The sequence below is a fragment of the Salvelinus fontinalis genome, chromosome 3 (genome assembly GCF_029448725.1).
Source record: "Salvelinus fontinalis isolate EN_2023a chromosome 3, ASM2944872v1, whole genome shotgun sequence".
Lineage (NCBI taxonomy): Eukaryota > Metazoa > Chordata > Actinopteri > Salmoniformes > Salmonidae > Salvelinus > Salvelinus fontinalis.
The window spans coordinates 40136712-40163925 of NC_074667.1; the positions used below are offsets into that span (position 1 = coordinate 40136712).

The 27214-nt window shown below is 39.2% G+C and overlaps 1 protein-coding gene across 3 annotated transcripts in view; it reads right to left on the reverse strand.

Moving 5' to 3' along the window:
* The window catches only part of LOC129847799 (FYVE, RhoGEF and PH domain-containing protein 5-like), a 139688-nt gene that overhangs the window by 59104 nt on the left and 53370 nt on the right, over positions 1 to 27214 (reverse strand). For all 3 annotated transcript variants that reach the window (XM_055915491.1, XM_055915499.1, XM_055915484.1), the window contains exons 10-12: positions 26130 to 26188; positions 25784 to 25855; positions 25151 to 25219 (exon numbers count right to left, since the gene is read on the reverse strand). In XM_055915491.1, the coding sequence (XP_055771466.1) occupies positions 25151 to 25219; positions 25784 to 25855; positions 26130 to 26188 (200 nt within the window). The remainder of the gene's footprint in view (positions 1 to 25150; positions 25220 to 25783; positions 25856 to 26129; positions 26189 to 27214) is intronic.

Sequence of the window (27214 nt, forward strand, 5' to 3'; positions counted from 1 at the left end):
AGTGTTTACCCAGTAATTTATGTGAACTGATGTACATGTAGTCTAATCCTTTTCATATTGTTTACCCAGTAATTTATGTGAACTGATGTACATGTAGTCTTATCCTTTTCATAGTTTTTACCCAGTAATTTATGTGAACTGATGTACATGTAGTCTAATCCTTTTCATAGTGTTTACCCAGTAATTTATGTGAACTGACGTACATGTAGTCTAATCCTTTTCATAGTGTTTACCCAGTAATTTATGTGAACTGATGTACATGTAGTCTAATCCTTTTCATATTGTTTACCCAGTAATTTATGTGAACTGATGTACATGTAGTCTAATCCTTTTCATAGTGTTTACCCAGTCATTTATGTGAACTTATGTACATGTAGTCTAATCCTTTTCATAGTGTTTACCCAGTAACTTATGTGAACTTATGTACATGTAGTCTAATCCTTTTCATATTGTTTACCCAGTATGTGAACTGGTGTACATGTATTCTAATCCTTTTCATAGTGTTTACCCAGTAATTTATGTGAACTGATGTACATGTAGTCTAATCCTTTTCATAGTGTTTACCCAGTAATTTATGTGAACTGATGTACATGTAGTCTAATCCTTTTCATAGTGTTTACCCAGTATGTGAACTAACGTACATGTAGTCTAATCCTTTTCATAGTGTTTACCCAGTCATTTATGTGAACTGATGTACATGTAGTCTAATCCTTTTCATAGTGTTTACCCAGTATGTGAACTGATGTACATGTAGTCTAATCCTTTTCATAGTGTTTACCCAGTAATTTATGTGAACTGATGTACATGCAGTCTATTCCTTTTCATAGTGTTTACCCAGTAATTTATGTGAACTGACGTACATCTAGTCTAATCCTTTTCATATTGTTTACCCAGTCATTTATGTGAACTGATGTACATGTAGTCTAATCCTTTTCATAGTGTTTACCCAGTCATTTATGTGAACTGATGTACATGTAGTCTAATCCTTTTCATATTGTTTACCCAGTAATTTATGTGAACTGATGTACATGTAGTCTAATCCTTTTCATATTGTTTACCCAGTAATTTATGTGAACTGATGTACATGTAGTCTAATCCTTTTCATATTGTTTACCCAGTAACTTATGTGAACTGATGTACATGTAGTATAATCCTTTTCATAATGTTTACCCAGTAACTTATGTGAACTGATGTACATGTAGTCTAATCCTTTTCATAGTGTTTACCCAGTCATTTATGTGAACTGATGTACATGTAGTCTAATCCTTTTCATAGTGTTTACCCAGTAACTTATGTGAACTTATGTACATGTAGTCTAATCCTTTTCATAGTGTTTACCCAGTAACTTATGTGAACTTATGTACATGTAGTCTAATCCTTTTCATAGTGTTTACCCAGTAATTTATGTGAACTGATGTACATGTAGTCTAATCCTTTTCATATTGTTTACCCAGTATGTGAACTGGTGTACATGTATTCTAATCCTTTTCATAGTGTTTACCCAGTAATTTATGTGAACTGATGTACATGTAGTCTAATCCTTTTCATAGTGTTTACCCAGTATGTGAACTAACGTACATGTAGTCTAATCCTTTTCATAGTGTTTACCCAGTCATTTATGTGAACTGATGTACATGTAGTCTAATCCTTTTCATAGTGTTTACCCAGTATGTGAACTGATGTACATGTAGTCTAATCCTTTTCATATTGTTTACCCAGTAATTTATGTGAACTGATGTACATGTAGTCTAATCCTTTTCATAGTGTTTACCCAGTAATTTATGTGAACTGACGTACATGTAGTCTAATCCTTTTCATAGTGTTTACCCAGTAATTTATGTGAACTGATGTACATGTAGTCTAATCCTTTTCATATTGTTTACCCAGTAATTTATGTGAACTGATGTACATGTAGTCTTATCCTTTTCATAGTTTTTACCCAGTAATTTATGTGAACTGATGTACATGTAGTCTAATCCTTTTCATAGTGTTTACCCAGTAATTTATGTGAACTGACGTACATGTAGTCTAATCCTTTTCATAGTGTTTACCCAGTAATTTATGTGAACTGATGTACATGTAGTCTAATCCTTTTCATATTGTTTACCCAGTAATTTATGTGAACTGATGTACATGTAGTCTAATCCTTTTCATAGTGTTTACCCAGTCATTTATGTGAACTTATGTACATGTAGTCTAATCCTTTTCATAGTGTTTACCCAGTAACTTATGTGAACTTATGTACATGTAGTCTAATCCTTTTCATAGTGTTTACCCAGTAATTTATGTGAACTGATGTACATGTAGTCTAATCCTTTTCATATTGTTTACCCAGTATGTGAACTGGTGTACATGTATTCTAATCCTTTTCATAGTGTTTACCCAGTAATTTATGTGAACTGATGTACATGTAGTCTAATCCTTTTCATAGTGTTTACCCAGTATGTGAACTAACGTACATGTAGTCTAATCCTTTTCATAGTGTTTACCCAGTCATTTATGTGAACTGATGTACATGTAGTCTAATCCTTTTCATAGTGTTTACCCAGTATGTGAACTGATGTACATGTAGTCTAATCCTTTTCATATTGTTTACCCAGTAATTTATGTGAACTGATGTACATGTAGTCTTATCCTTTTCATAGTTTTTACCCAGTAATTTATGTGAACTGATGTACATGTAGTCTAATCCTTTTCATAGTGTTTACCCAGTAATTTATGTGAACTGACGTACATGTAGTCTAATCCTTTTCATAGTGTTTACCCAGTAATTTATGTGAACTGATGTACATGTAGTCTAATCCTTTTCATAGTGTTTACCCAGTAATTTATGTGAACTGATGTACATGTAGTCTAATCCTTTTCATAGTGTTTACCCAGTAACTTATGTGAACTTATGTACATGTAGTCTAATCCTTTTCATAGTGTTTACCCAGTAATTTATGTGAACTGATGTACATGTAGTCTAATCCTTTTCATATTGTTTACCCAGTATGTGAACTGGTGTACATGTATTCTAATCCTTTTCATAGTGTTTACCCAGTAATTTATGTGAACTGATGTACATGTAGTCTAATCCTTTTCATAGTGTTTACCCAGTATGTGAACTAACGTACATGTAGTCTAATCCTTTTCATAGTGTTTACCCAGTCATTTATGTGAACTGATGTACATGTAGTCTAATCCTTTTCATAGTGTTTACCCAGTATGTGAACTGATGTACATGTAGTCTAATCCTTTTCATATTGTTTACCCAGTAATTTATGTGAACTGATGTACATGTAGTCTTATCCTTTTCATAGTTTTTACCCAGTAATTTATGTGAACTGATGTACATGTAGTCTAATCCTTTTCATAGTGTTTACCCAGTAATTTATGTGAACTGACGTACATGTAGTCTAATCCTTTTCATAGTGTTTACCCAGTAATTTATGTGAACTGATGTACATGTAGTCTAATCCTTTTCATAGTGTTTACCCAGTAATTTATGTGAACTGATGTACATGTAGTCTAATCCTTTTCATATTGTTTACCCAGTATGTGAACTGGTGTACATGTATTCTAATCCTTTTCATAGTGTTTACCCAGTAATTTATGTGAACTGATGTACATGTAGTCTAATCCTTTTCATAGTGTTTACCCAGTATGTGAACTAACGTACATGTAGTCTAATCCTTTTCATAGTGTTTACCCAGTCATTTATGTGAACTGATGTACATGTAGTCTAATCCTTTTCATAGTGTTTACCCAGTATGTGAACTGATGTACATGTAGTCTAATCCTTTTCATATTGTTTACCCAGTAATTTATGTGAACTGATGTACATGTAGTCTAATCCTTTTCATAGTGTTTACCCAGTAATTTATGTGAACTGACGTACATGTAGTCTAATCCTTTTCATAGTGTTTACCCAGTAATTTATGTGAACTGATGTACATGTAGTCTAATCCTTTTCATATTGTTTACCCAGTAATTTATGTGAACTGATGTACATGTAGTCTTATCCTTTTCATAGTTTTTACCCAGTAATTTATGTGAACTGATGTACATGTAGTCTAATCCTTTTCATAGTGTTTACCCAGTAATTTATGTGAACTGACGTACATGTAGTCTAATCCTTTTCATAGTGTTTACCCAGTAATTTATGTGAACTGATGTACATGTAGTCTAATCCTTTTCATATTGTTTACCCAGTAATTTATGTGAACTGATGTACATGTAGTCTAATCCTTTTCATAGTGTTTACCCAGTCATTTATGTGAACTTATGTACATGTAGTCTAATCCTTTTCATAGTGTTTACCCAGTAACTTATGTGAACTTATGTACATGTAGTCTAATCCTTTTCATAGTGTTTACCCAGTAATTTATGTGAACTGATGTACATGTAGTCTAATCCTTTTCATATTGTTTACCCAGTATGTGAACTGGTGTACATGTATTCTAATCCTTTTCATAGTGTTTACCCAGTAATTTATGTGAACTGATGTACATGTAGTCTAATCCTTTTCATAGTGTTTACCCAGTATGTGAACTAACGTACATGTAGTCTAATCCTTTTCATAGTGTTTACCCAGTCATTTATGTGAACTGATGTACATGTAGTCTAATCCTTTTCAGAGTGTTTACCCAGTATGTGAACTGATGTACATGTAGTCTAATCCTTTTCATATTGTTTACCCAGTAATTTATGTGAACTGATGTACATGTAGTCTTATCCTTTTCATAGTTTTTACCCAGTAATTTATGTGAACTGATGTACATGTAGTCTAATCCTTTTCATAGTGTTTACCCAGTAATTTATGTGAACTGACGTACATGTAGTCTAATCCTTTTCATAGTGTTTACCCAGTAATTTATGTGAACTGATGTACATGTAGTCTAATCCTTTTCATATTGTTTACCCAGTAATTTATGTGAACTGATGTACATGTAGTCTTATCCTTTTCATAGTTTTTACCCAGTAATTTATGTGAACTGATGTACATGTAGTCTAATCCTTTTCATAGTGTTTACCCAGTAATTTATGTGAACTGACGTACATGTAGTCTAATCCTTTTCATAGTGTTTACCCAGTAATTTATGTGAACTGATGTACATGTAGTCTAATCCTTTTCATATTGTTTACCCAGTAATTTATGTGAACTGATGTACATGTAGTCTAATCCTTTTCATAGTGTTTACCCAGTCATTTATGTGAACTTATGTACATGTAGTCTAATCCTTTTCATAGTGTTTACCCAGTAACTTATGTGAACTTATGTACATGTAGTCTAATCCTTTTCATAGTGTTTACCCAGTAATTTATGTGAACTGATGTACATGTAGTCTAATCCTTTTCATATTGTTTACCCAGTATGTGAACTGGTGTACATGTATTCTAATCCTTTTCATAGTGTTTACCCAGTAATTTATGTGAACTGATGTACATGTAGTCTAATCCTTTTCATAGTGTTTACCCAGTATGTGAACTAACGTACATGTAGTCTAATCCTTTTCATAGTGTTTACCCAGTCATTTATGTGAACTGATGTACATGTAGTCTAATCCTTTTCAGAGTGTTTACCCAGTATGTGAACTGATGTACATGTAGTCTAATCCTTTTCATATTGTTTACCCAGTAATTTATGTGAACTGATGTACATGTAGTCTTATCCTTTTCATAGTTTTTACCCAGTAATTTATGTGAACTGATGTACATGTAGTCTAATCCTTTTCATAGTGTTTACCCAGTAATTTATGTGAACTGACGTACATGTAGTCTAATCCTTTTCATAGTGTTTACCCAGTAATTTATGTGAACTGATGTACATGTAGTCTAATCCTTTTCATAGTGTTTACCCAGTAATTTATGTGAACTGATGTACATGTAGTCTAATCCTTTTCATAGTGTTTACCCAGTAACTTATGTGAACTTATGTACATGTAGTCTAATCCTTTTCATAGTGTTTACCCAGTAATTTATGTGAACTGATGTACATGTAGTCTAATCCTTTTCATATTGTTTACCCAGTATGTGAACTGGTGTACATGTATTCTAATCCTTTTCATAGTGTTTACCCAGTAATTTATGTGAACTGATGTACATGTAGTCTAATCCTTTTCATAGTGTTTACCCAGTATGTGAACTAACGTACATGTAGTCTAATCCTTTTCATAGTGTTTACCCAGTCATTTATGTGAACTGATGTACATGTAGTCTAATCCTTTTCATAGTGTTTACCCAGTATGTGAACTGATGTACATGTAGTCTAATCCTTTTCATATTGTTTACCCAGTAATTTATGTGAACTGATGTACATGTAGTCTAATCCTTTTCATAGTGTTTACCCAGTAATTTATGTGAACTGACGTACATGTAGTCTAATCCTTTTCATAGTGTTTACCCAGTAATTTATGTGAACTGATGTACATGTAGTCTAATCCTTTTCATATTGTTTACCCAGTAATTTATGTGAACTGATGTACATGTAGTCTTATCCTTTTCATAGTTTTTACCCAGTAATTTATGTGAACTGATGTACATGTAGTCTAATCCTTTTCATAGTGTTTACCCAGTAATTTATGTGAACTGACGTACATGTAGTCTAATCCTTTTCATAGTGTTTACCCAGTAATTTATGTGAACTGATGTACATGTAGTCTAATCCTTTTCATATTGTTTACCCAGTAATTTATGTGAACTGATGTACATGTAGTCTAATCCTTTTCATAGTGTTTACCCAGTCATTTATGTGAACTTATGTACATGTAGTCTAATCCTTTTCATAGTGTTTACCCAGTAACTTATGTGAACTTATGTACATGTAGTCTAATCCTTTTCATAGTGTTTACCCAGTAATTTATGTGAACTGATGTACATGTAGTCTAATCCTTTTCATATTGTTTACCCAGTATGTGAACTGGTGTACATGTATTCTAATCCTTTTCATAGTGTTTACCCAGTAATTTATGTGAACTGATGTACATGTAGTCTAATCCTTTTCATAGTGTTTACCCAGTATGTGAACTAACGTACATGTAGTCTAATCCTTTTCATAGTGTTTACCCAGTCATTTATGTGAACTGATGTACATGTAGTCTAATCCTTTTCATAGTGTTTACCCAGTATGTGAACTGATGTACATGTAGTCTAATCCTTTTCATATTGTTTACCCAGTAATTTATGTGAACTGATGTACATGTAGTCTTATCCTTTTCATAGTTTTTACCCAGTAATTTATGTGAACTGATGTACATGTAGTCTAATCCTTTTCATAGTGTTTACCCAGTAATTTATGTGAACTGACGTACATGTAGTCTAATCCTTTTCATAGTGTTTACCCAGTAATTTATGTGAACTGATGTACATGTAGTCTAATCCTTTTCATAGTGTTTACCCAGTAATTTATGTGAACTGATGTACATGTAGTCTAATCCTTTTCATAGTGTTTACCCAGTATGTGAACTAACGTACATGTAGTCTAATCCTTTTCATTGTGTTTACCCAGTCATTTATGTGAACTGATGTACATGTAGTCTAATCCTTTTCATAGTGTTTACCCAGTATGTGAACTGATGTACATGTAGTCTAATCCTTTTCATAGTGTTTACCCAGTAATTTATGTGAACTGATGTACATGCAGTCTAATCCTTTTCATAGTGTTTACCCAGTAATTTATGTGAACTGACGTACATGTAGTCTAATCCTTTTCATATTGTTTACCCAGTCATTTATGTGAACTGATGTACATGTAGTCTAATCCTTTTCATAGTGTTTACCCAGTCATTTATGTGAACTGATGTACATGTAGTCTAATCCTTTTCATATTGTTTACCCAGTAATTTATGTGAACTGATGTACATGTAGTCTAATCCTTTTCATATTGTTTACCCAGTAATTTATGTGAACTGATGTACATGTAGTCTAATCCTTTTCATATTGTTTACCCAGTAACTTATGTGAACTGATGTACATGTAGTATAATCCTTTTCATAATGTTTACCCAGTAACTTATGTGAACTGATGTACATGTAGTCTAATCCTTTTCATAGTGTTTACCCAGTCATTTATGTGAACTGATGTACATGTAGTCTAATCCTTTTCATAGTGTTTACCCAGTAACTTATGTGAACTTATGTACATGTAGTCTAATCCTTTTCATAGTGTTTACCCAGTAACTTATGTGAACTTATGTACATGTAGTCTAATCCTTTTCATAGTGTTTACCCAGTAATTTATGTGAACTGATGTACATGTAGTCTAATCCTTTTCATATTGTTTACCCAGTATGTGAACTGGTGTACATGTATTCTAATCCTTTTCATAGTGTTTACCCAGTAATTTATGTGAACTGATGTACATGTAGTCTAATCCTTTTCATAGTGTTTACCCAGTATGTGAACTAACGTACATGTAGTCTAATCCTTTTCATAGTGTTTACCCAGTCATTTATGTGAACTGATGTACATGTAGTCTAATCCTTTTCATAGTGTTTACCCAGTATGTGAACTGATGTACATGTAGTCTAATCCTTTTCATATTGTTTACCCAGTAATTTATGTGAACTGATGTACATGTAGTCTTATCCTTTTCATAGTTTTTACCCAGTAATTTATGTGAACTGATGTACATGTAGTCTAATCCTTTTCATAGTGTTTACCCAGTAATTTATGTGAACTGACGTACATGTAGTCTAATCCTTTTCATAGTGTTTACCCAGTAATTTATGTGAACTGATGTACATGTAGTCTAATCCTTTTCATAGTGTTTACCCAGTAATTTATGTGAACTGATGTACATGTAGTCTAATCCTTTTCATAGTGTTTACCCAGTATGTGAACTAACGTACATGTAGTCTAATCCTTTTCATAGTGTTTACCCAGTCATTTATGTGAACTGATGTACATGTAGTCTAATCCTTTTCATAGTGTTTACCCAGTATGTGAACTGATGTACATGTAGTCTAATCCTTTTCATAGTGTTTACCCAGTAATTTATGTGAACTGATGTACATGCAGTCTAATCCTTTTCATAGTGTTTACCCAGTAATTTATGTGAACTGACGTACATGTAGTCTAATCCTTTTCATATTGTTTACCCAGTCATTTATGTGAACTGATGTACATGTAGTCTAATCCTTTTCATAGTGTTTACCCAGTCATTTATGTGAACTGATGTACATGTAGTCTAATCCTTTTCATATTGTTTACCCAGTAATTTATGTGAACTGATGTACATGTAGTCTAATCCTTTTCATATTGTTTACCCAGTAATTTATGTGAACTGATGTACATGTAGTCTAATCCTTTTCATATTGTTTACCCAGTAACTTATGTGAACTGATGTACATGTAGTATAATCCTTTTCATAATGTTTACCCAGTAACTTATGTGAACTGATGTACATGTAGTCTAATCCTTTTCATAGTGTTTACCCAGTCATTTATGTGAACTGATGTACATGTAGTCTAATCCTTTTCATAGTGTTTACCCAGTAACTTATGTGAACTGATGTACATGTAGTCTAATCCTTTTCATATTGTTTACCCAGTAATTTATGTGAACTGATGTACATGTAGTCTAATCCTTTTCATATTGTTTACCCAGTAATTTATGTGAACTGATGTACATGTAGTCTAATCCTTTTCATATTGTTTACCCAGTATGTGAACTGATGTAAATGTACTCTAATCATTTTCATATTGTTTACCCAGTAACTTATGTGAACTGATGTACATGTAGTATAATCCTTTTCATAGTATTTACCCAGTAACTTATGTGAACTGATGTACATGTAGTCTAATCCTTTTCATAGTGTTTACCCAGTAATTTATGTGAACTGATGTACATGTAGTCTAATCTTTTTCATATTGTTTACCCAGTAACTTATGTGAACCTATGTACATGTAGTCTAATCCTTTTCATATTGTTTACCCAGTCATTTATGTGAACTGATGTACATGTAGTCTAATCCTTTTCATAGTGTTTACCCAGTCATTTATGTGAACTGATGTACATGTAGTCTAATCCTTTTCATTTTGTTTACCCAGTAATTTATGTGAACTGATGTACATGTAGTCTAATCCTTTTCATAGTGTTTACCCAGTCATTTATGTGAACTGATGTACATGTAGTCTAATCCTTTTAATAGTGTTTACCCAGTAACTTATGTGAACTTATGTACATGTAGTCTAATCCTTTTCATAGTGTTTACCCAGTAATTTATGTGAACTGATGTACATGTAGTCTAATCCTTTTCATATTGTTTACCCAGTATGTGAACTGGTGTAAATGTATTCTAATCCTTTTCATAGTGTTTACCCAGTAATTTATGTGAACTGATGTACATGTAGTCTAATCCTTTTCATAGTGTTTACCCAGTATGTGAACTAACGTACATGTAGTCTAATCATTTTCATATTGTTTACCCAGTAATTTATGTGAACTGATGTACATGTAGTCTAATCCTTTTCATAGTGTTTACCCAGTATGTGAACTGATGTACATGTACTCTAATCCTTTTCATATTGTTTACCCAGTAATTTATGTGAACTGATGTACATGTGGTCTAATGCTTTTCATAGTGTTTACCCAGTAATTTATGTGAACTGATGTACATGTACTCTAATCCTTTTCATAATGTTTACCCAGTAACTTATGTGAACTGATGTACATGTAGTCTAATCCTTTTCATAGTGTTTACCCAGTCATTTATGTGAACTGATGTACATGTAGTCTAATCCTTTTCATAGTGTTTACCCAGTAACTTATGTGAACTTATGTACATGTAGTCTAATCCTTTTCATAGTGTTTACCCAGTAACTTATGTGAACTTATGTACATGTAGTCTAATCCTTTTCATAGTGTTTACCCAGTAATTTATGTGAACTGATGTACATGTAGTCTAATCCTTTTCATATTGTTTACCCAGTATGTGAACTGGTGTACATGTATTCTAATCCTTTTCATAGTGTTTACCCAGTAATTTATGTGAACTGATGTACATGTAGTCTAATCCTTTTCATAGTGTTTACCCAGTATGTGAACTAACGTACATGTAGTCTAATCCTTTTCATAGTGTTTACCCAGTCATTTATGTGAACTGATGTACATGTAGTCTAATCCTTTTCATAGTGTTTACCCAGTATGTGAACTGATGTACATGTAGTCTAATCCTTTTCATATTGTTTACCCAGTAATTTATGTGAACTGATGTACATGTAGTCTTATCCTTTTCATAGTTTTTACCCAGTAATTTATGTGAACTGATGTACATGTAGTCTAATCATTTTCATAGTGTTTACCCAGTAATTTATGTGAACTGACGTACATGTAGTCTAATCCTTTTCATAGTGTTTACCCAGTAATTTATGTGAACTGATGTACATGTAGTCTAATCCTTTTCATAGTGTTTACCCAGTAATTTATGTGAACTGATGTACATGTAGTCTAATCCTTTTCATAGTGTTTACCCAGTATGTGAACTAACGTACATGTAGTCTAATCCTTTTCATAGTGTTTACCCAGTCATTTATGTGAACTGATGTACATGTAGTCTAATCCTTTTCATAGTGTTTACCCAGTATGTGAACTGATGTACATGTAGTCTAATCCTTTTCATAGTGTTTACCCAGTAATTTATGTGAACTGATGTACATGCAGTCTAATCCTTTTCATAGTGTTTACCCAGTAATTTATGTGAACTGACGTACATGTAGTCTAATCCTTTTCATATTGTTTACCCAGTCATTTATGTGAACTGATGTACATGTAGTCTAATCCTTTTCATAGTGTTTACCCAGTCATTTATGTGAACTGATGTACATGTAGTCTAATCCTTTTCATATTGTTTACCCAGTAATTTATGTGAACTGATGTACATGTAGTCTAATCCTTTTCATATTGTTTACCCAGTAATTTATGTGAACTGATGTACATGTAGTCTAATCCTTTTCATATTGTTTACCCAGTAACTTATGTGAACTGATGTACATGTAGTATAATCCTTTTCATAATGTTTACCCAGTAACTTATGTGAACTGATGTACATGTAGTCTAATCCTTTTCATAGTGTTTACCCAGTCATTTATGTGAACTGATGTACATGTAGTCTAATCCTTTTCATAGTGTTTACCCAGTAACTTATGTGAACTGATGTACATGTAGTCTAATCCTTTTCATATTGTTTACCCAGTAATTTATGTGAACTGATGTACATGTAGTCTAATCCTTTTCATATTGTTTACCCAGTAATTTATGTGAACTGATGTACATGTAGTCTAATCCTTTTCATATTGTTTACCCAGTAATTTATGTGAACTGATGTACATGTAGTCTAATCCTTTTCATAGTGTTTACCCAGTCATTTATGTGAACTGATGTACATGTAGTCTAATCCTTTTAATAGTGTTTACCCAGTAACTTATGTGAACTTATGTACATGTAGTCTAATCCTTTTCATAGTGTTTACCCAGTAATTTATGTGAACTGATGTACATGTAGTCTAATCCTTTTCATATTGTTTACCCAGTATGTGAACTGGTGTAAATGTATTCTAATCCTTTTCATAGTGTTTACCCAGTAATTTATGTGAACTGATGTACATGTAGTCTAATCCTTTTCATAGTGTTTACCCAGTATGTGAACTAACGTACATGTAGTCTAATCATTTTCATATTGTTTACCCAGTAATTTATGTGAACTGATGTACATGTAGTCTAATCCTTTTCATAGTGTTTACCCAGTATGTGAACTGATGTACATGTACTCTAATCCTTTTCATATTGTTTACCCAGTAATTTATGTGAACTGATGTACATGTGGTCTAATGCTTTTCATAGTGTTTACCCAGTAATTTATGTGAACTGATGTACATGTACTCTAATCCTTTTCATATTGTTTACCCAGTAATTTATGTGAACTGATGTACATGTGGTCTAATGCTTTTCATAGTGTTTACCCAGTAATTTATGTGAACTGATGTACATGTACTCTAATCCTTTTCATATTGTTTACCCAGTAATTTATGTGAACTGACGTACATGTAGTCTAATCCTTTTCATATTGTTTACCCAGTAACTTATGTGAACTGATGTACATGTAGTCTAATCCTTTTCATAGTGTTTACCCAGTATGTGAACTAACGTACATGTAGTCTAATCCTTTTCATATTGTTTACCCAGTCATTTATGTGAACTGACGTACATGTAGTCTAATCCTTTTCATATTGTTTACCCAGTAATTTATGTGAACTGATGTACATGTAGTCTAATCCTTTTCATAGTGTTTACCCAGTAATTTATGTGTACTGATGTACATGTAGTCTAATCCTTTTCATAGTGTTTACCCAGTATGTGAACTGATGTACATGTACTCTAATCCTTTTCATATTGTTTACCGAGTAATTTATGTGAACTGATGTACATGTAGTCTAATCCCTTTCATAGTGTTTACCCAGTAATTTATGTGAACTGATGTACATGTAGTCTAATCCTTTTCATAGTGTTTACCCAGTAATTTATGTGAACTGACGTGCATGTAGTCTAATCCTTTACATAGTGTTTATCCAGTAACTTATGTGAACTGATGTACATGTAGTCTAATCCTTTTCATAGTGTTTACCCAGTAATTTATGTGAACTGATGTACATGTCGTCTAATCCTTTTCATAGTGTTTACCCAGTAATTTATGTGAACTTATGTACATGTAGTCTAATCCTTTTCATAGTGTTTACCCAGTAATTTATGTGAACTGATGTACATGTAGTCTAATCCTTTTCATAGTGTTTACCCAGTAATTTATGTGAACTGATGTACATGTACTCTAATCCTTTTCATAGTGTTTACCCAGTATGTGAACTGATGTACATGTAGTCTAATCCTTTTCATATTGTTTACCCAGTAATTTATGTGAACTGATGTACATGTAGTCTAATCCTTTTCATAGTGTTTACCCAGTCATTTATGTGAACTGATGTACATGTAGTCTAATCCTTTTCATAGTGTTTACCCAGTATGTGAACTAACGTACATGTAGTCTAATCCTTTTCATATTGTTTACCCAGTAATTTATGTGAACTGATGTATGATTCCAAGAACACAGGATGAGATGTTACTATCCTTTGTGCAAGCACTTCCAAGAGTTCATGAACAGTGAGACTGGTGAAATTTGGGGAGCTCATCGTCAGTAGTGTACCTTTGGTTCCTAGGGTGTTTCGGCCTTTCACACTATACACCCTCCCCAAAGGCGGCCAGCGACAGGGTGATCAATCCTACGCTTGCGTCCCATTCCCAATTAGTCATAGGAGTTGCCTTGTTGTTGATAGCCAACATCCCATGGCATTATGCATGGCAGGGGCGTCTTCCTCCCTGAGTCAAGCATTGTTGACCGCATACCTCCTGGCCCTCTCATTTCGGGGCCCAGCTGGGGTCTTTCCTCTTCATCCAGAGCCATTGACTGCTGCCTTCTGCCGTCTCTGATACAGCTTTGATTGCCGAACGCTGGCTCTGGCCCTTAATTCCCAGGTCTCTAAGCAGTCTGGTTGTAGATGTTGCCACAAAACCTCTGCAGCCCACCTCCACTGGTCGGACTTCTGTGTTCCAGCCATGATGCCGTGCTTCGGCAGCTAGATCGGCATAGCGCAGATGTTTCCGCTCATAAGCCTCATCTACTGAGTCCTCCCAGGGTACTGTGAGCTCAATGATGAAGACCTTCTTGAGCGAATGGGACCAGAGCACCATGTCAGGTCTTAGGGTGGTGGTTGCGATCTCCGGAGGAAACACAAGTTGCCGGCCAATGTCAGCTAGCATTTTCCAGTCGCGGGCCAAGCGCAGCTGGTCTCGCTCTAAAGGTGTAGAGCCGCTCTTCGGTGGTTTGGCCCCTTCGCGGACAAAGGTCGTCCGTAAGGGTTGTGATGCTGCTGGGGGTGGTAGGGAGTTGGTGGCAGCTCGCTTGTCCTCCAGGGCGGACGCAAGGTTTTTAAGGACTTGGTTGTGACGCCAAGTGTAGCGTCCTTGGGTGAGGCTTGTTTTACACCCTGTGAGAATGTGCCTGAGGTTGGCTGGCATGGAACAGAGGGCACAGTCCGGATCTTCACCATACCATTGGTGAAGATTAACTGGTGTTGGAAGGACGTCATATGTTGCTCTGATGGAAAAGCTCAACCGCCTCGCTTCCATGGCCCACAGATCCTTCCAGCTGATCTTCCTCTTCTCCACACTGTCCCATCGAGTCCATTGTCCCTGTTTGGCAAGAGAGACTGCCTTGGCCCACCTTGCAGCCTCCTCCTGATGGCGTACTTCCTGCACTACCATCTTCCGCCGCTCTGGTGCAGTGGCCTTACTCCAAGCAGCACGGCTAGTTAGCCCAAGGCCTCCTCTCCCTTGCTGAACATGACCCACAATGTCAGCATGTCTGAGGGCTGCTGTTGCCTCCTGGACTGCTTTTCCTGGCCTCCATTTGCGCCCAGTTGCCAAGGTCGGCGCGTTGTTGCTCACCACTGGGTCTCGAGATTCATTCAGTGTCATCTGGAGCCTGGTTTTTGCACACTTGAATTCCTCTGTTAGACTGGTGAGGGGCAGCTTGAGGACACCATCTCCATAGAGGCCTATGGTGGTAAGGCATCGTGGAACTCCGAGCCACTTCTTTAAGTAGCCTGTGACTCCTCTTTCCATCTTCTCCACTGTTGAGATTGGAACCTCATACACTGCTAGGGGCCACAACACCCGGGGTAGGAGACCAAACTGCAGACACCAGGCCTTTAACTTTCCAGGTAGCTGGGTGTTGTCGATGGACTGTAGGCTACTACTGATGTCTTTGCGCAGCTGTTGCACCCGGTCTTTGTCCTTCAGGCTTGCATCATACCACCTTCCAAGGCTTTTTACCGGCTGCTCAGACACTGTTGGGATTTGGTCATCTCCGATGAAGAATTTCAGGTCAGAGAGTACTCCCTTCACAATCGAGATGCTGCGTGACTTGGATGGTTTAATCTTCATACGGGCCCAGCTGATGTTCTCCTCGAGTTTTCTGAGCAGTCTCCTGGTGCATGGGACAGTGGTGGTCAATGTTGTAATGTCGTCCATGTAGGCTCTGAGTGGAGGGAGGCGGAAACCAGAGTCGACTCGCTGTCCACCAGCAACCCATTTTGAGGATCTGATGATAACCTCCATTGCCATTATGAATGCCAACGGAGAAATGCTACATCCCGCCATTATACCTACATTCAGGCACTGCCATGAGGTGGTGAACTCTGAGGTGGTGAAGCAGAACTGCAGATCCTTGAAGTACGACTTCACCAGCGTTGTGATGGTGTCCGGTATGTGGAAAAATCTGAAGGCAGACCACAGGAGTTCATGGGGCACAGAGCCAAATGCATTGGCGAGGTCGAGGAAGACTACGTGGAGGGCCCTTTTCTCCACCTTGGCCATTTGGATCTGCTGCCAGATCATGCTGGAGTGTTCCAAGCAGCCAGAGAACCCTGATATGCCTGCCTTCTGTACAGATGTATCGACGTACGCATTCCTTTGCAGGTACTCGGACATCCTCTGGGCAATGACCCTAAAGAAGATTTTACCCTCGACATTCAGTAAGGAGATTGGGCGGAATTGGCTGATGTTCACTGCATCCTTCTCCTTAGGGATCAGGACCCCACCTGCCCTACGCCACACTTTGGGTATTATCTTCTTCTGCCAAGCTGTTCTCATAAGCCTCCAGAGGACCCTCAGGACGTCTGGTGCATTCTTATACACTTTGTACGGGACTCCATTTGGCCCCGGGGCTGATGCTGTTCTTGCCCGTCGAACTGTGTTTTCCACCTCTTTCCATGTCGGAGGGCTGGTCTCAATATGATGTTCCGGGGGTTCAATGGGTGGGATATCTGATGGGATGGCCAGATGTTCATGTCGCTTTGAGTCAAAGTTTGTTGTTATCAGGTGCTCCTCTAGGTCTTTCTTTGTTGTTTTTAGAGCTCCACTTTTTTCCTTCGTGAAGAGACTTTTAAGGAACTTGAAGGGATCTTTATAGAATCGAGTTCTAGTTTGTTCTTTCTTCCTTCTGCGTTTCCGTAGGTTCTCTGCTCTACGGAGGGATGCCAACCGGGTTTTAATGTCAGCCTGAAGTGCCTCTATGCCCTCCTTTTCCACTTCCGAGGCCTTCTTCCACTGTTTCTTAAGCTGTCTCCTTTCTTGAACGAGGCGCTTGATTTCTTGTTGCCTCCTGGAAACTGGTGGGGATGGAACGTTTCTCCCGCCTTTTGCCTCTTGCACTCCAAAGCTTTCTGCCCCGTACTCATAGATGATGTCCCCCATCCTCTCCAACTTCTTCTCCACTGTGCCTCGAAGTTTCTCGAGGGTCAAGGTAAGGTCAGTATTCACTGCTTCCCACAACTTCTTGTCACTGGCGCCAGGCCACTTCACATACGGTCTGTGCCCTGGTAGTCTCCTCTCGACTGCAGGTCTGGGAGGCTGGGTGAGTTCCACTCCTGTTGTTGGTTCCACCTCAATTGTTACTTCGGTGCTTGAGTTTACGTCCTCCATGACAGTGGTACTGATGCACTGCAAACTATGGTTTGCGTCCAGTTGCTGTGCTTCATTCGACTGATTTGATCGCTTTCGCAGAAAGTGATCAATGCGAGGCCTCTGTCTCTCTTTACCCAAACACCCCTTCTTCCCCTGGTGGATCCTCAACCCATGGTGTGATGTAACTTTCCTCCAACCACAGACACATACCTGCATCTGTTTGTGGCCCGCTGTTGCAGCGGAACTTGTGACAGTTGCTGTGGTGTTCTCTTGTGCTGTGCTCTCATTACTCGTAGTCGTTTCCGGTCCAGTCGTTACCATGTTGTCAGCCAATGAGTCATCTTCCGCCCCCGCTCTCGCAGACTCTAGGGGTATTCTCGTATGTTGACTTTCTGTAGCTAAAAGCGGGTGTTTCCAACATACTGCGAAGTATGGGAAACTACAGAAATGGGAAGCTACCCCATGACTGTCCCAGTGGGATCTATTCCCTCCTGTCAGCCGTCTCTCCGTGCCGCCTCAAGGACTTTCACCTGTTGTCAGCTGATCTTTCTCAGCAGTCACTGGACTAGTCCAGATATTCAGATTCCAAGAACACAGGATGAGATGTTACTATCCTTTGTGCAAGCACTTCCAAGAGTTCATGAACAGTGAGACTGGTGAAATTTGGGGAGCGCATCGTCAGTAGTGTACCTTTGGTTCCTAGGGTGTTTCGGCCTTTCACACTATACACCCTCCCCAAAGGCGGCCAGCGACAGGGTGATCAATCCTACGCTTGTGTCCCATTCCCAATTAGTCATAGGAGTTGCCTTGTTGTTGATAGCCAACATCCCATGGGACTATGCATGGCAGGGGCGTCTTCCTCCCTGAGTCAAGCATTGTTGACCGCATACCTCCTGGCCCTCTCATTTCGGGGCCCAGCTGGGGTCTTTCCTCTTCATCCAGAGCCATTGACTGCTGCCTTCTGCCGCCTCTGATACAGCTTTGATTGCCGAACGCTGGCTCTGGCCCTTAATTCCCAGGTCTCTAAGCAGTCTGGTTGTAGATGTTGCCACAAAACCTCTGCAGCCCACCTCCACTGATGTACATGTAGCCTAATCCTTTTCATATTGTTTACCCAGTAATTTATGTGAACTGATGTACATGTAGTCTAATCCTTTTCATAGTGTTTACCCAGTCATTTATGTGAACTGATGTACATGTAGTCTAATCCTTTTCATAGTGTTTACCCAGTATGTGAACTGATGTACATGTAGTCTAATCCTTTTCATATTGTTTACCCAGTAATTTATGTGAACTGATGTACATGTAGTCTAATCCTTTTCATAGTGTTTACCCAGTCATTTATGTGAACTGATGTACATGTAGTCTAATCCTTTTCATAGTGTTTACCCAGTAACTTATGTGAACTGATGTACATGTAGTCTAATCCTTTTCATAGTGTTTACCCAGTAATTTATGTGAACTGATGTACATGTAGTCTAATCCTTTTCATATTGTTTACCCAGTATGTGAACTGATGTACATGTACTCTAATCCTTTTCATAGTGTTTACCCAGTAACTCATGTGAACTGATGTACAATGTAGTCTAATCCTTTTCATAGTGTTTACCCAGTATGTGAACTGATGTACATGTAGTCTAATCCTGTTCATATTGTTTACCCAGTAATTTATATGAACTGGTATATATGTATTGTGTTATCTTTTTCTGTACAGTGAGTGTTTTGTCCTTCATGTGATTTAATCAAATTCTGTTCTTTACATGCTTAATGACAAAAGCAACATACAGGTTGCAACATACATGCCTTCAACTGAAATGTGTCTTCCACATTTAACCCAACCCCTCTGAATCAGAGAGGTGTGGGGGGCTGCCTTAATCAACATCCACGTCTTCTGTGCCTGGGGGTTAACTGCCTTGCTCAGGGGCAGAATGACAGATTTGTACATTGTCAGCTCAGGGATTCGATCCAGCAACATTTTGGTTACTGGCCCAATGCTCTAACCACTAGGCTACCTGCCAAAAGGCTGTTTTTGCAGCATATGGATAATGTGATGCTGACATGCAAACATTTACCATACAGTAAGAATCTTGGTGGACTCCATTTAATCACATCTGTTACAATTCCATGTTGCACAATCACAAATAATAACGAGGAAGGTACAAAAGCATGAAGTAATGGCAAACAACATAGCATATTCCATATGCTGCAAAAACATCTATATGTTCTCATTCTAGTAGCCTATGCACTCACTAGCTGGTTATATTTTGAGAAAACCATCACAAAAATACAAAACAAGTCTTGTGAATGTTAGAAAGAGCTTGGGCTGATATCTAACTTCCTTATCAGGATATTCATTTATTGAACCATATTGATCATGTTGAGCTTCGCGTAGGAGAAGTGGAATATCAATAGCATCCACTTCATTGGCAATAACAAAAGCGAATGACAAAATAACAAAAGCGAATGCCATGTCATAGAAACAGCAGAAGTTGTCCGACTTATTGTCTGTGCATATGTACCTCCCCCAACATTACATGTCGACTTCCGTCTACAGTCGGCTACTTTGGGCTTACCACTCAAACGTGCCCAATGTCACAACTCAAGATGTTTCCCTGTTCCCTTTCAGTCAGTCACTTGGTATAACATGCTCTGGGGAGTAAGCGACCAATCACATTCACCTTAAGAAAAATGAAATCACGCCCAACAGGCCAATGGATGTCGAGCCTGCCGTCGGAAGCCCCGCCTTCCTGGCTATAATACCGGGGCTCGCATTCATTTCCTCAATTCTTCAGCTCGCCTGGAGGAAGAACGTGTCACGAAGTTTACAAACTTTTCAAGCACGCAAAGACTACAAGATTCGGCTCTGACTTAGGTGTCTGTTAGTGGGGAGAGAGTACTCGTCCCTCTAGATCAGGGATATTCAACTAGGTCCGGGGCCTTCTGGTTTTCTGATCTACCTGATAATGAATTGCACATGCCTGGGTGTCCCAAGTTTAAATAATTTCCTGATTAGAGGGGAACAATGGGAAATGCAGTAGAAATGGCTTTCAGGTCCAGAGTCGAGTTTGAGAGCCCTAGATGTTGCGAGTTTTGGGTCTTGGTATCAGTTTTTGAGTTTGCTAAAAGCCAACTACTTTCTGCTCTGCTTGTGTAGCTAATGCTTCCTTGCTTGGGTAGGATGGTCAGTGGTAAGAGTAAGTTCAAAAAGGTTAACCAGCTGAGTTTGAACCTCCAACCGTGCCCAAGGGCATGTGGTTTCACAATGAAAATGAAACATACTCACAAGTGATGTCCTGTTTGCCTGGGGTGGAAGGCTCAGAGCAGTTTGTGTGACTATTGTCTCTGGCTGGGTTCAACTTCCATTGGGGGTCAAGCTGACTTTGTGAGAAAGATTGGGGCTGCTGGCGAAGGCTCTTCCAGTGAAGCGACCTCGGGAAGGGGTTGTCTGAGGCTGGGAGAGAGCAACAGCGGTGGTCAGGGTTGATAGGGATGTCACCCCAGCCGAGTGAGGCTCATTCCAGTTTCTCTGGCAGTGCAACGGTGAAGCGTTGCTTACCACTGTTTAAAGATTTCGCTGATGAGCTAAAGGTAACCTGGGATTCCCCTCATTCAGCCAGGCTGGTGCTACCAGGTTATGGCAAGTTCATTAACGTAGAAGGTATGAAGGAGGCAGGGCTTGTTTGCACACCACCGATGGATGGAAAGCTGGCGAGTTACTTAGCTCCAGAGGCTAACAAGGGGGCCAATCCTAGCATGGTGTGCCGGCCGATCAGCTGGACAAGTGTACCAGGCTGAGGGTGTGGCAGCCCGGTTGTTGAATGTGGACACAATGATGCAGATGTATCATATCGATTTGCTGCTGAAGCTGAATAGGACTGTGGAGGTGGCGAAGCCGGTTTCATTGCTTCTCGAGAAAATCCATGCTATGGTTGATTTTGTGCTGCGTCTGTCCCGCTGTACTGTCCTGGGTTCGGGAAAAGTTACTGGTTGCGGAAGTCCCCAAACCTGGTGTGGGTTGGGTATCAGAACAGCGGTACCACGAAAGCACATTGTTTTGTTTTAAACAAGCACCTCAAAGTTTGCAAGTTCAAAATGTTCACACTTCACCGGCTATTGTAGTCGGTGCATCCCAGTGATTGGTTCACATCCATAGATCTGAAGGATGCATTTTGTCATGTGGCTATCCATCCTCCCCACAGAAAGTTTCGGAGGTTTCATTTCGAGGGTGTGGCCTATGCGTTTCTGGTCCTGCTTTTCAGGCTCTTCCTATTGCCCCGCACCTTTTGTATGGTGGTGGAGGTGACTTTGGCACCGATGCAGTGCCAGATCAGAGTATTGACCTTTCTGGATGATTGGCTGGTCGTAGCGGAGTTGAGGGAACAGGTGGAGCTCCACACTGCCACGCTGGTTTCTCATATTCTGGGGTTCATAGTGAGCCAAAAGAAAATGAGTTTGACTCAGTGCATTCAGTTTCTGGGTCTTGTTGTGGACTCGGTTCTGAATCATGCATCCGGCTCCGTCTGCCACAGTTTTAATTGGGGCACTCAGTGCCATTTCGCTTGTGCCTGTGTTTATTGGGTCTGATGGCCCCTATGATGCCTCTGTGGTGCCTCCTGTGGTGCCTCTCGGACTTCTGTTGATGAGTCTGTTTCAGCTCTGGGTGATTCCTACACATCTGGACGCATCTCGCCACTGCCATTGGTTGCTCAAGGTATCCTCGTGCATAAAGGCGTTGACTCCTTGGACGGACCATCGACTGCTATTGCAGGGAGAGGGTCCGTTAGGAGGGTCTGTTGTTGATTCTGGTGGCACCCCGTTGGCCCAGACAACCCTGGTTCCCAGAGATCCTACGTCTGTTGGGCGAGAACCCATGGAGGGTTCCGTGTCATCGGAATCTGTTGTCCCAGGTGCACGGGAAAGTTTGGTCCCCACGAACGCAGATATGGGATTTGTGGTTTTAGGCCCCTGAAGGTTGAATTTGACGGCTAGGGGTTTACCTTCGAACGTGAATACAACTATACAGTCGTCACGTGCACCCTCTACAAGAGGCTATACAAAACATAAGAACACCTTCTCTTTCCATAATATAGATTGACAAGGTGAATGTGACTTGTGACTTTCACTTGTGACATCCACTTCAATCAGTGTAGATGAAGGGGAGGAGACAGGTTAAATAAGTACTTTCAAGCCTTGAGGAAATTGAGACATGGATTGTGTATATGTGACATCCAGAGGGTGAATGGGCAGGACCAGAAATGTAAGAGCCTCCGAATGGGGTATGGTAGTAAGTGCCAGTTGCTCCAGTTTGTATCAAGAACTGCAACACTGCTGGGTTTTTCACACTCAACAGTTTCCTGTTTGTATCAAGAATGGTCCTCCACCCAAAGGACATCCAGCCAACTTGACACAACTATGTGAAGCATTGGAGTCAACATGGGCCAGCATCCCTGTAGAATGCTTTCGACGCCTTGTGGAGTCCATGCCCCGATGAATTGAGGCTGCTCTGAGGGCAAAGCGGGGTGGGGTGGGGGGGTAGGTGTCATGTAGGGATTGATGGCTCTACCCAGAGGTGTCATCCTCTGTTGGTGCGGCTCCTGAAAGGCGTGAGTCAGCTCAGAACAGTGTCTAAGCCTATGGCAAAGACCTGGACACTTCAGGTGAATATGATTGGCAGTTGACTCCCCATAGTATGTTATACCTCATTCCCTCCTTCAGAGAACTGTAGTTATATTCATAACTGTACGTTTTCTGATCGCATGACATGTGCTATACTCATCATTCCACCAAGACCCCGAGCACACCATAACTCCACTTCCTTGACAAAGCGAGAGTACTATGTTGTAGAAAAACACTAAATGGACGATTACAGTTGTGTGTGTCATCATAAGTGGATTGACAGCCTATAGCTTCAGTGTTTATTCTTACATGTTTAAGGGATTTCCCACAAGCAGATCCTACAGCTTTTCCTATAAGATTTGAAATTAAGTTTTATCCTGTTGGGTAATATTTCCAAATATGATTGAGTAAATCGTCTTAAATCCCTCTAGTTTGACAACAGTGACTTCTAAAACATAAAAGTTGACTAATACTGGGGTATAAGTAGATGTAAATAAAGGTCATTGGTCATTCGAGGATAGGCATAATTTGGCATTAGCTTTTCATTTTCAGATTATATTTGTCTTTCTTTACAACTAGAATCCGCAGTTTAAACAATAACAAAGACAACACCACGTCTCTGTTGGTAAAAGGCAATCGGTCTGGGGAAATGTACCCACTCTCAAATTCATAGACAGAGCTATGGATGCAAGGACTGACCATCCATGATATCAAAATTATTTGAGGATATAGTGTTTGTTTACATTTACTTTGTAAACAAACATTGGAGTAAAACCAGTGTATATTTTGGGTTCTGGTGGCATTGACAGTTGAACTAAGCTCACGAGGCATTTATATATAAGTGATATATTCTTCAAGAATCAATAGGTATATAACATTAATTTATATGTCCAAAATGGATGTAGCAACTGCAGATTGACCCTTTAACTCTGTAACTCTTCTTTCTATCTTTGTTTACCGCCACTGAGAGGGCTGGACATTTGAAAAAGGATCGAAATCCCCTTTTATCCTGTAATTATATGTCATAGTAAAACCATTCCTTGTTGTATGCTCTTTCTCTTCTGCTCACATCCCTCTCTCTCACTTTGAGATGGCACAGTCTGTGTTCTGTTGGCATGGTTACAGAGGGGGCTTGTGCTGCCAGGCTGCTAAAGAATGGCCTGTCTGAAGTCGTTACTCTATTTAGAGTTATGTCTTTATAAATTACACCCTCCCTATCCTCCTCCTCCTCTCCCTCCTCATCCTCCTATCCTACCCCAGATAGGTGACCCATACTACCATATCATGAGTGCAGATGTAGGGTTGCTTAGGACGCGCGTGTTCTTTTTTAGAAAGATGACAGTATCTAGGTGGGGGCGGTAATGAGTAATGATACAATTTTTGATTAACATGGTGTGGTAAAACAATAGTAGGACATCCATGTGAACATCTACTGATCTACATACTAAGTATTACACATTTCTATCTTGCTCTATTTCTTAAAGACAGTTATGATTGGACGAACTAACATAAGAGGTTCAAATAGAGTTTTCTCCAGGTCTAGTGTGTGTGGCTGTATCAGCAGTGTTGAACAGAAAAACTACCAGGTTTAGTGTGTATGGCTGTATCAGCATTGTTCAAAAGAACGAGTATCTGGTCTAGGGGGTATGTGTGTGTGTGGGTATAGGAGGAGTGTTCCTGAGGTTCCCTGTCCCGTCAGTAAAGAGCAGCTCAGGAAGCGCCCATTCAGAAACATCCTGCCAGGAAACTGCTCTCTCAATAGCAGGGTCTGGGAGGACCAGGCCATCGATATAGCGCAAACAGAACAGAACTGCTGCTTCTCCTTTTCACATTTACATGGCAGAAGATGGTGCGTAGTTGTGTAGTCATAATAACAAGTGCGGTGACCATGTTCAAATTAGAGCAAATTGTGATTGAAAATTCTGTTAAACAATGGTATTTTTTGCCTAAAAACCCCATGGCTTGTTCTGTCAGTTGTATATCTATAGGTTTGTGCTGGTGAGTGTCCTACCCTCCCACCAAACAGGAAGTGACATTTACCAGAAACAGGTGGCGTGGCTGTCTGAACTTCCTGCTGACCTTCATCAGAGTGCCCTCCTTCACAAACACCTGAGAACAACATACACACACACACACACACACACACACACACACACACACACACACACACACACACACACACACACACACACACACACACACACACACACACACACACACACACACACACACAGGGTCAGACATAGGGTTGCAAAATTCCTGGTTGAAGGAATCCCGGAATTCATAGAAAAAAAGCAGGAAATCCAGAATCCTCCAACCAGGATTTCTGGAAAACCAGGGAATTTATTAAACATTTATTTATTTATTTTTGGAGAATTTTATAACCCTAATTCGACAAAGTAGATTAAATAGCAATTGGGGCAGTCAGTGTTCCACGTATGGGAAGTATTCGGCAGTTTTAACATTGAATCAAGAAAGTTGGAGAGAGGGCTTTTAAAGAGTCCTTTAAGAGTGTGTGCCTGCTCTACTCCACCCCACCTAGACACAAAGAGAGGGCCAGGGGATTCCCAGCTCACTGGTTATATAAAGGGCGACACGGGTGGGATGGAGAGGTGGAGGGTGCCTGGAGCCCTGGGTAGAAACAATGGTGTTATCAGGCAGGACGGAGCTCACCCTGCCAGGCTGGAGCAGATCCCTCTGGCCTCGAACACTGTACTCTATGTTGACCAGACGCAGCAGGTTCTCCTGAGAGAGAGAGGGAGAGAGGGGGGGAGGAAGGGAGAGAGAGCTTGTATGAGAGATTATGCCAACATTCCATGTTAAACAATAACAATAACTAAAAGATAAAACGTGCATCCCACAACACTGACTGTACACGCTAACACACACACAGGCAGACAGGCAGGCAAATAGGCAGATAGACAGGCAGGAATGTATGCAAGCACTCACGCACACATACTGTGCACACACCATGTTGGAGGAACTGTCACAAACACTCGTCTTCGTACTTGAAACTCACCCCATGTTTCAAACTGTCATTGGCTTGATCCGCAACATCTGATACTACCACCAGTGCGGCTGAGAGAGAAGAGACAGTGAAAACAGAGAAGTAAAGGGGTGTTAAAACAAAAATCAAAACGTACAGAGAACCAGAGAGGGACAGAGACCATTCTCATCTTTCATGACGTGTACATGTTCCACCCTTTTATCTAAGAAAATGTAGCCTATTTTGGAACAAAGTAGCCATTTTCATTCGCTATAGAAATACATAAAAACGTACATTTATTTTTCAAGCGCCAACATCCCTTTCGAAAACGTTGACAAAATGCACTCATTCATTAACACAAATGTAGCCTATAGAACGGAGGTGTAGCCTGGTAAAAAAAAACTGAAAGAATCTCCATAATAACGGACGAATCCACTGACACACAAGACCATATTTTGTAGGAGAGCTGGGTGAAGACAAAGTTGTTCTGGCTGATACAGTGTATTTGCAGGCAGTGTACTATTCAACAGTGTCAGTACATCAAAGGGGAAATTGTGATGTAGAGATTTGGGGGGACGAGGGGTGTTTTCAGGGGTATATGGAGGGGTATTTTGAAAAAAAAAATGTTTATTATTATTATTAGGGAAAACATATTCTTATTTTGGGGGGGGCAGCTAACTTCCTTGATTTCACAACATTTGCTATATTTACATTTACATTTAAGTCATTTAGCAGACGCTCTTATCCAGAGCGACAACATAAAAAAAATGAGTCAGAATTTATTTTCTGCAATTCTACACATTTTGCCATGGGGCAGAGAGAAAAATGTGCAATTCATGTCATGCTATTCTTCATATTTTGCCATGAGGATGAGAGAACATTTTGCAGTTTCAAAGCTAATTTCCTGTTACTCTACACATTTTTCCATGAGGCTGAGAGAACATTTTGTTTTAAAGTAACTGTCCAGTGAAAATCTCACTTTTAAAAGTTCATATTCTGTTAACTCATCCAAATAATGTTGTTGACTCATCCTATACTGGTATTTGTGGCCAAAGCATAAATTGGAGAAAAAAAAAGAAGAAAAACAATCACCTCAAACTTGTATCTCAAACAGACCA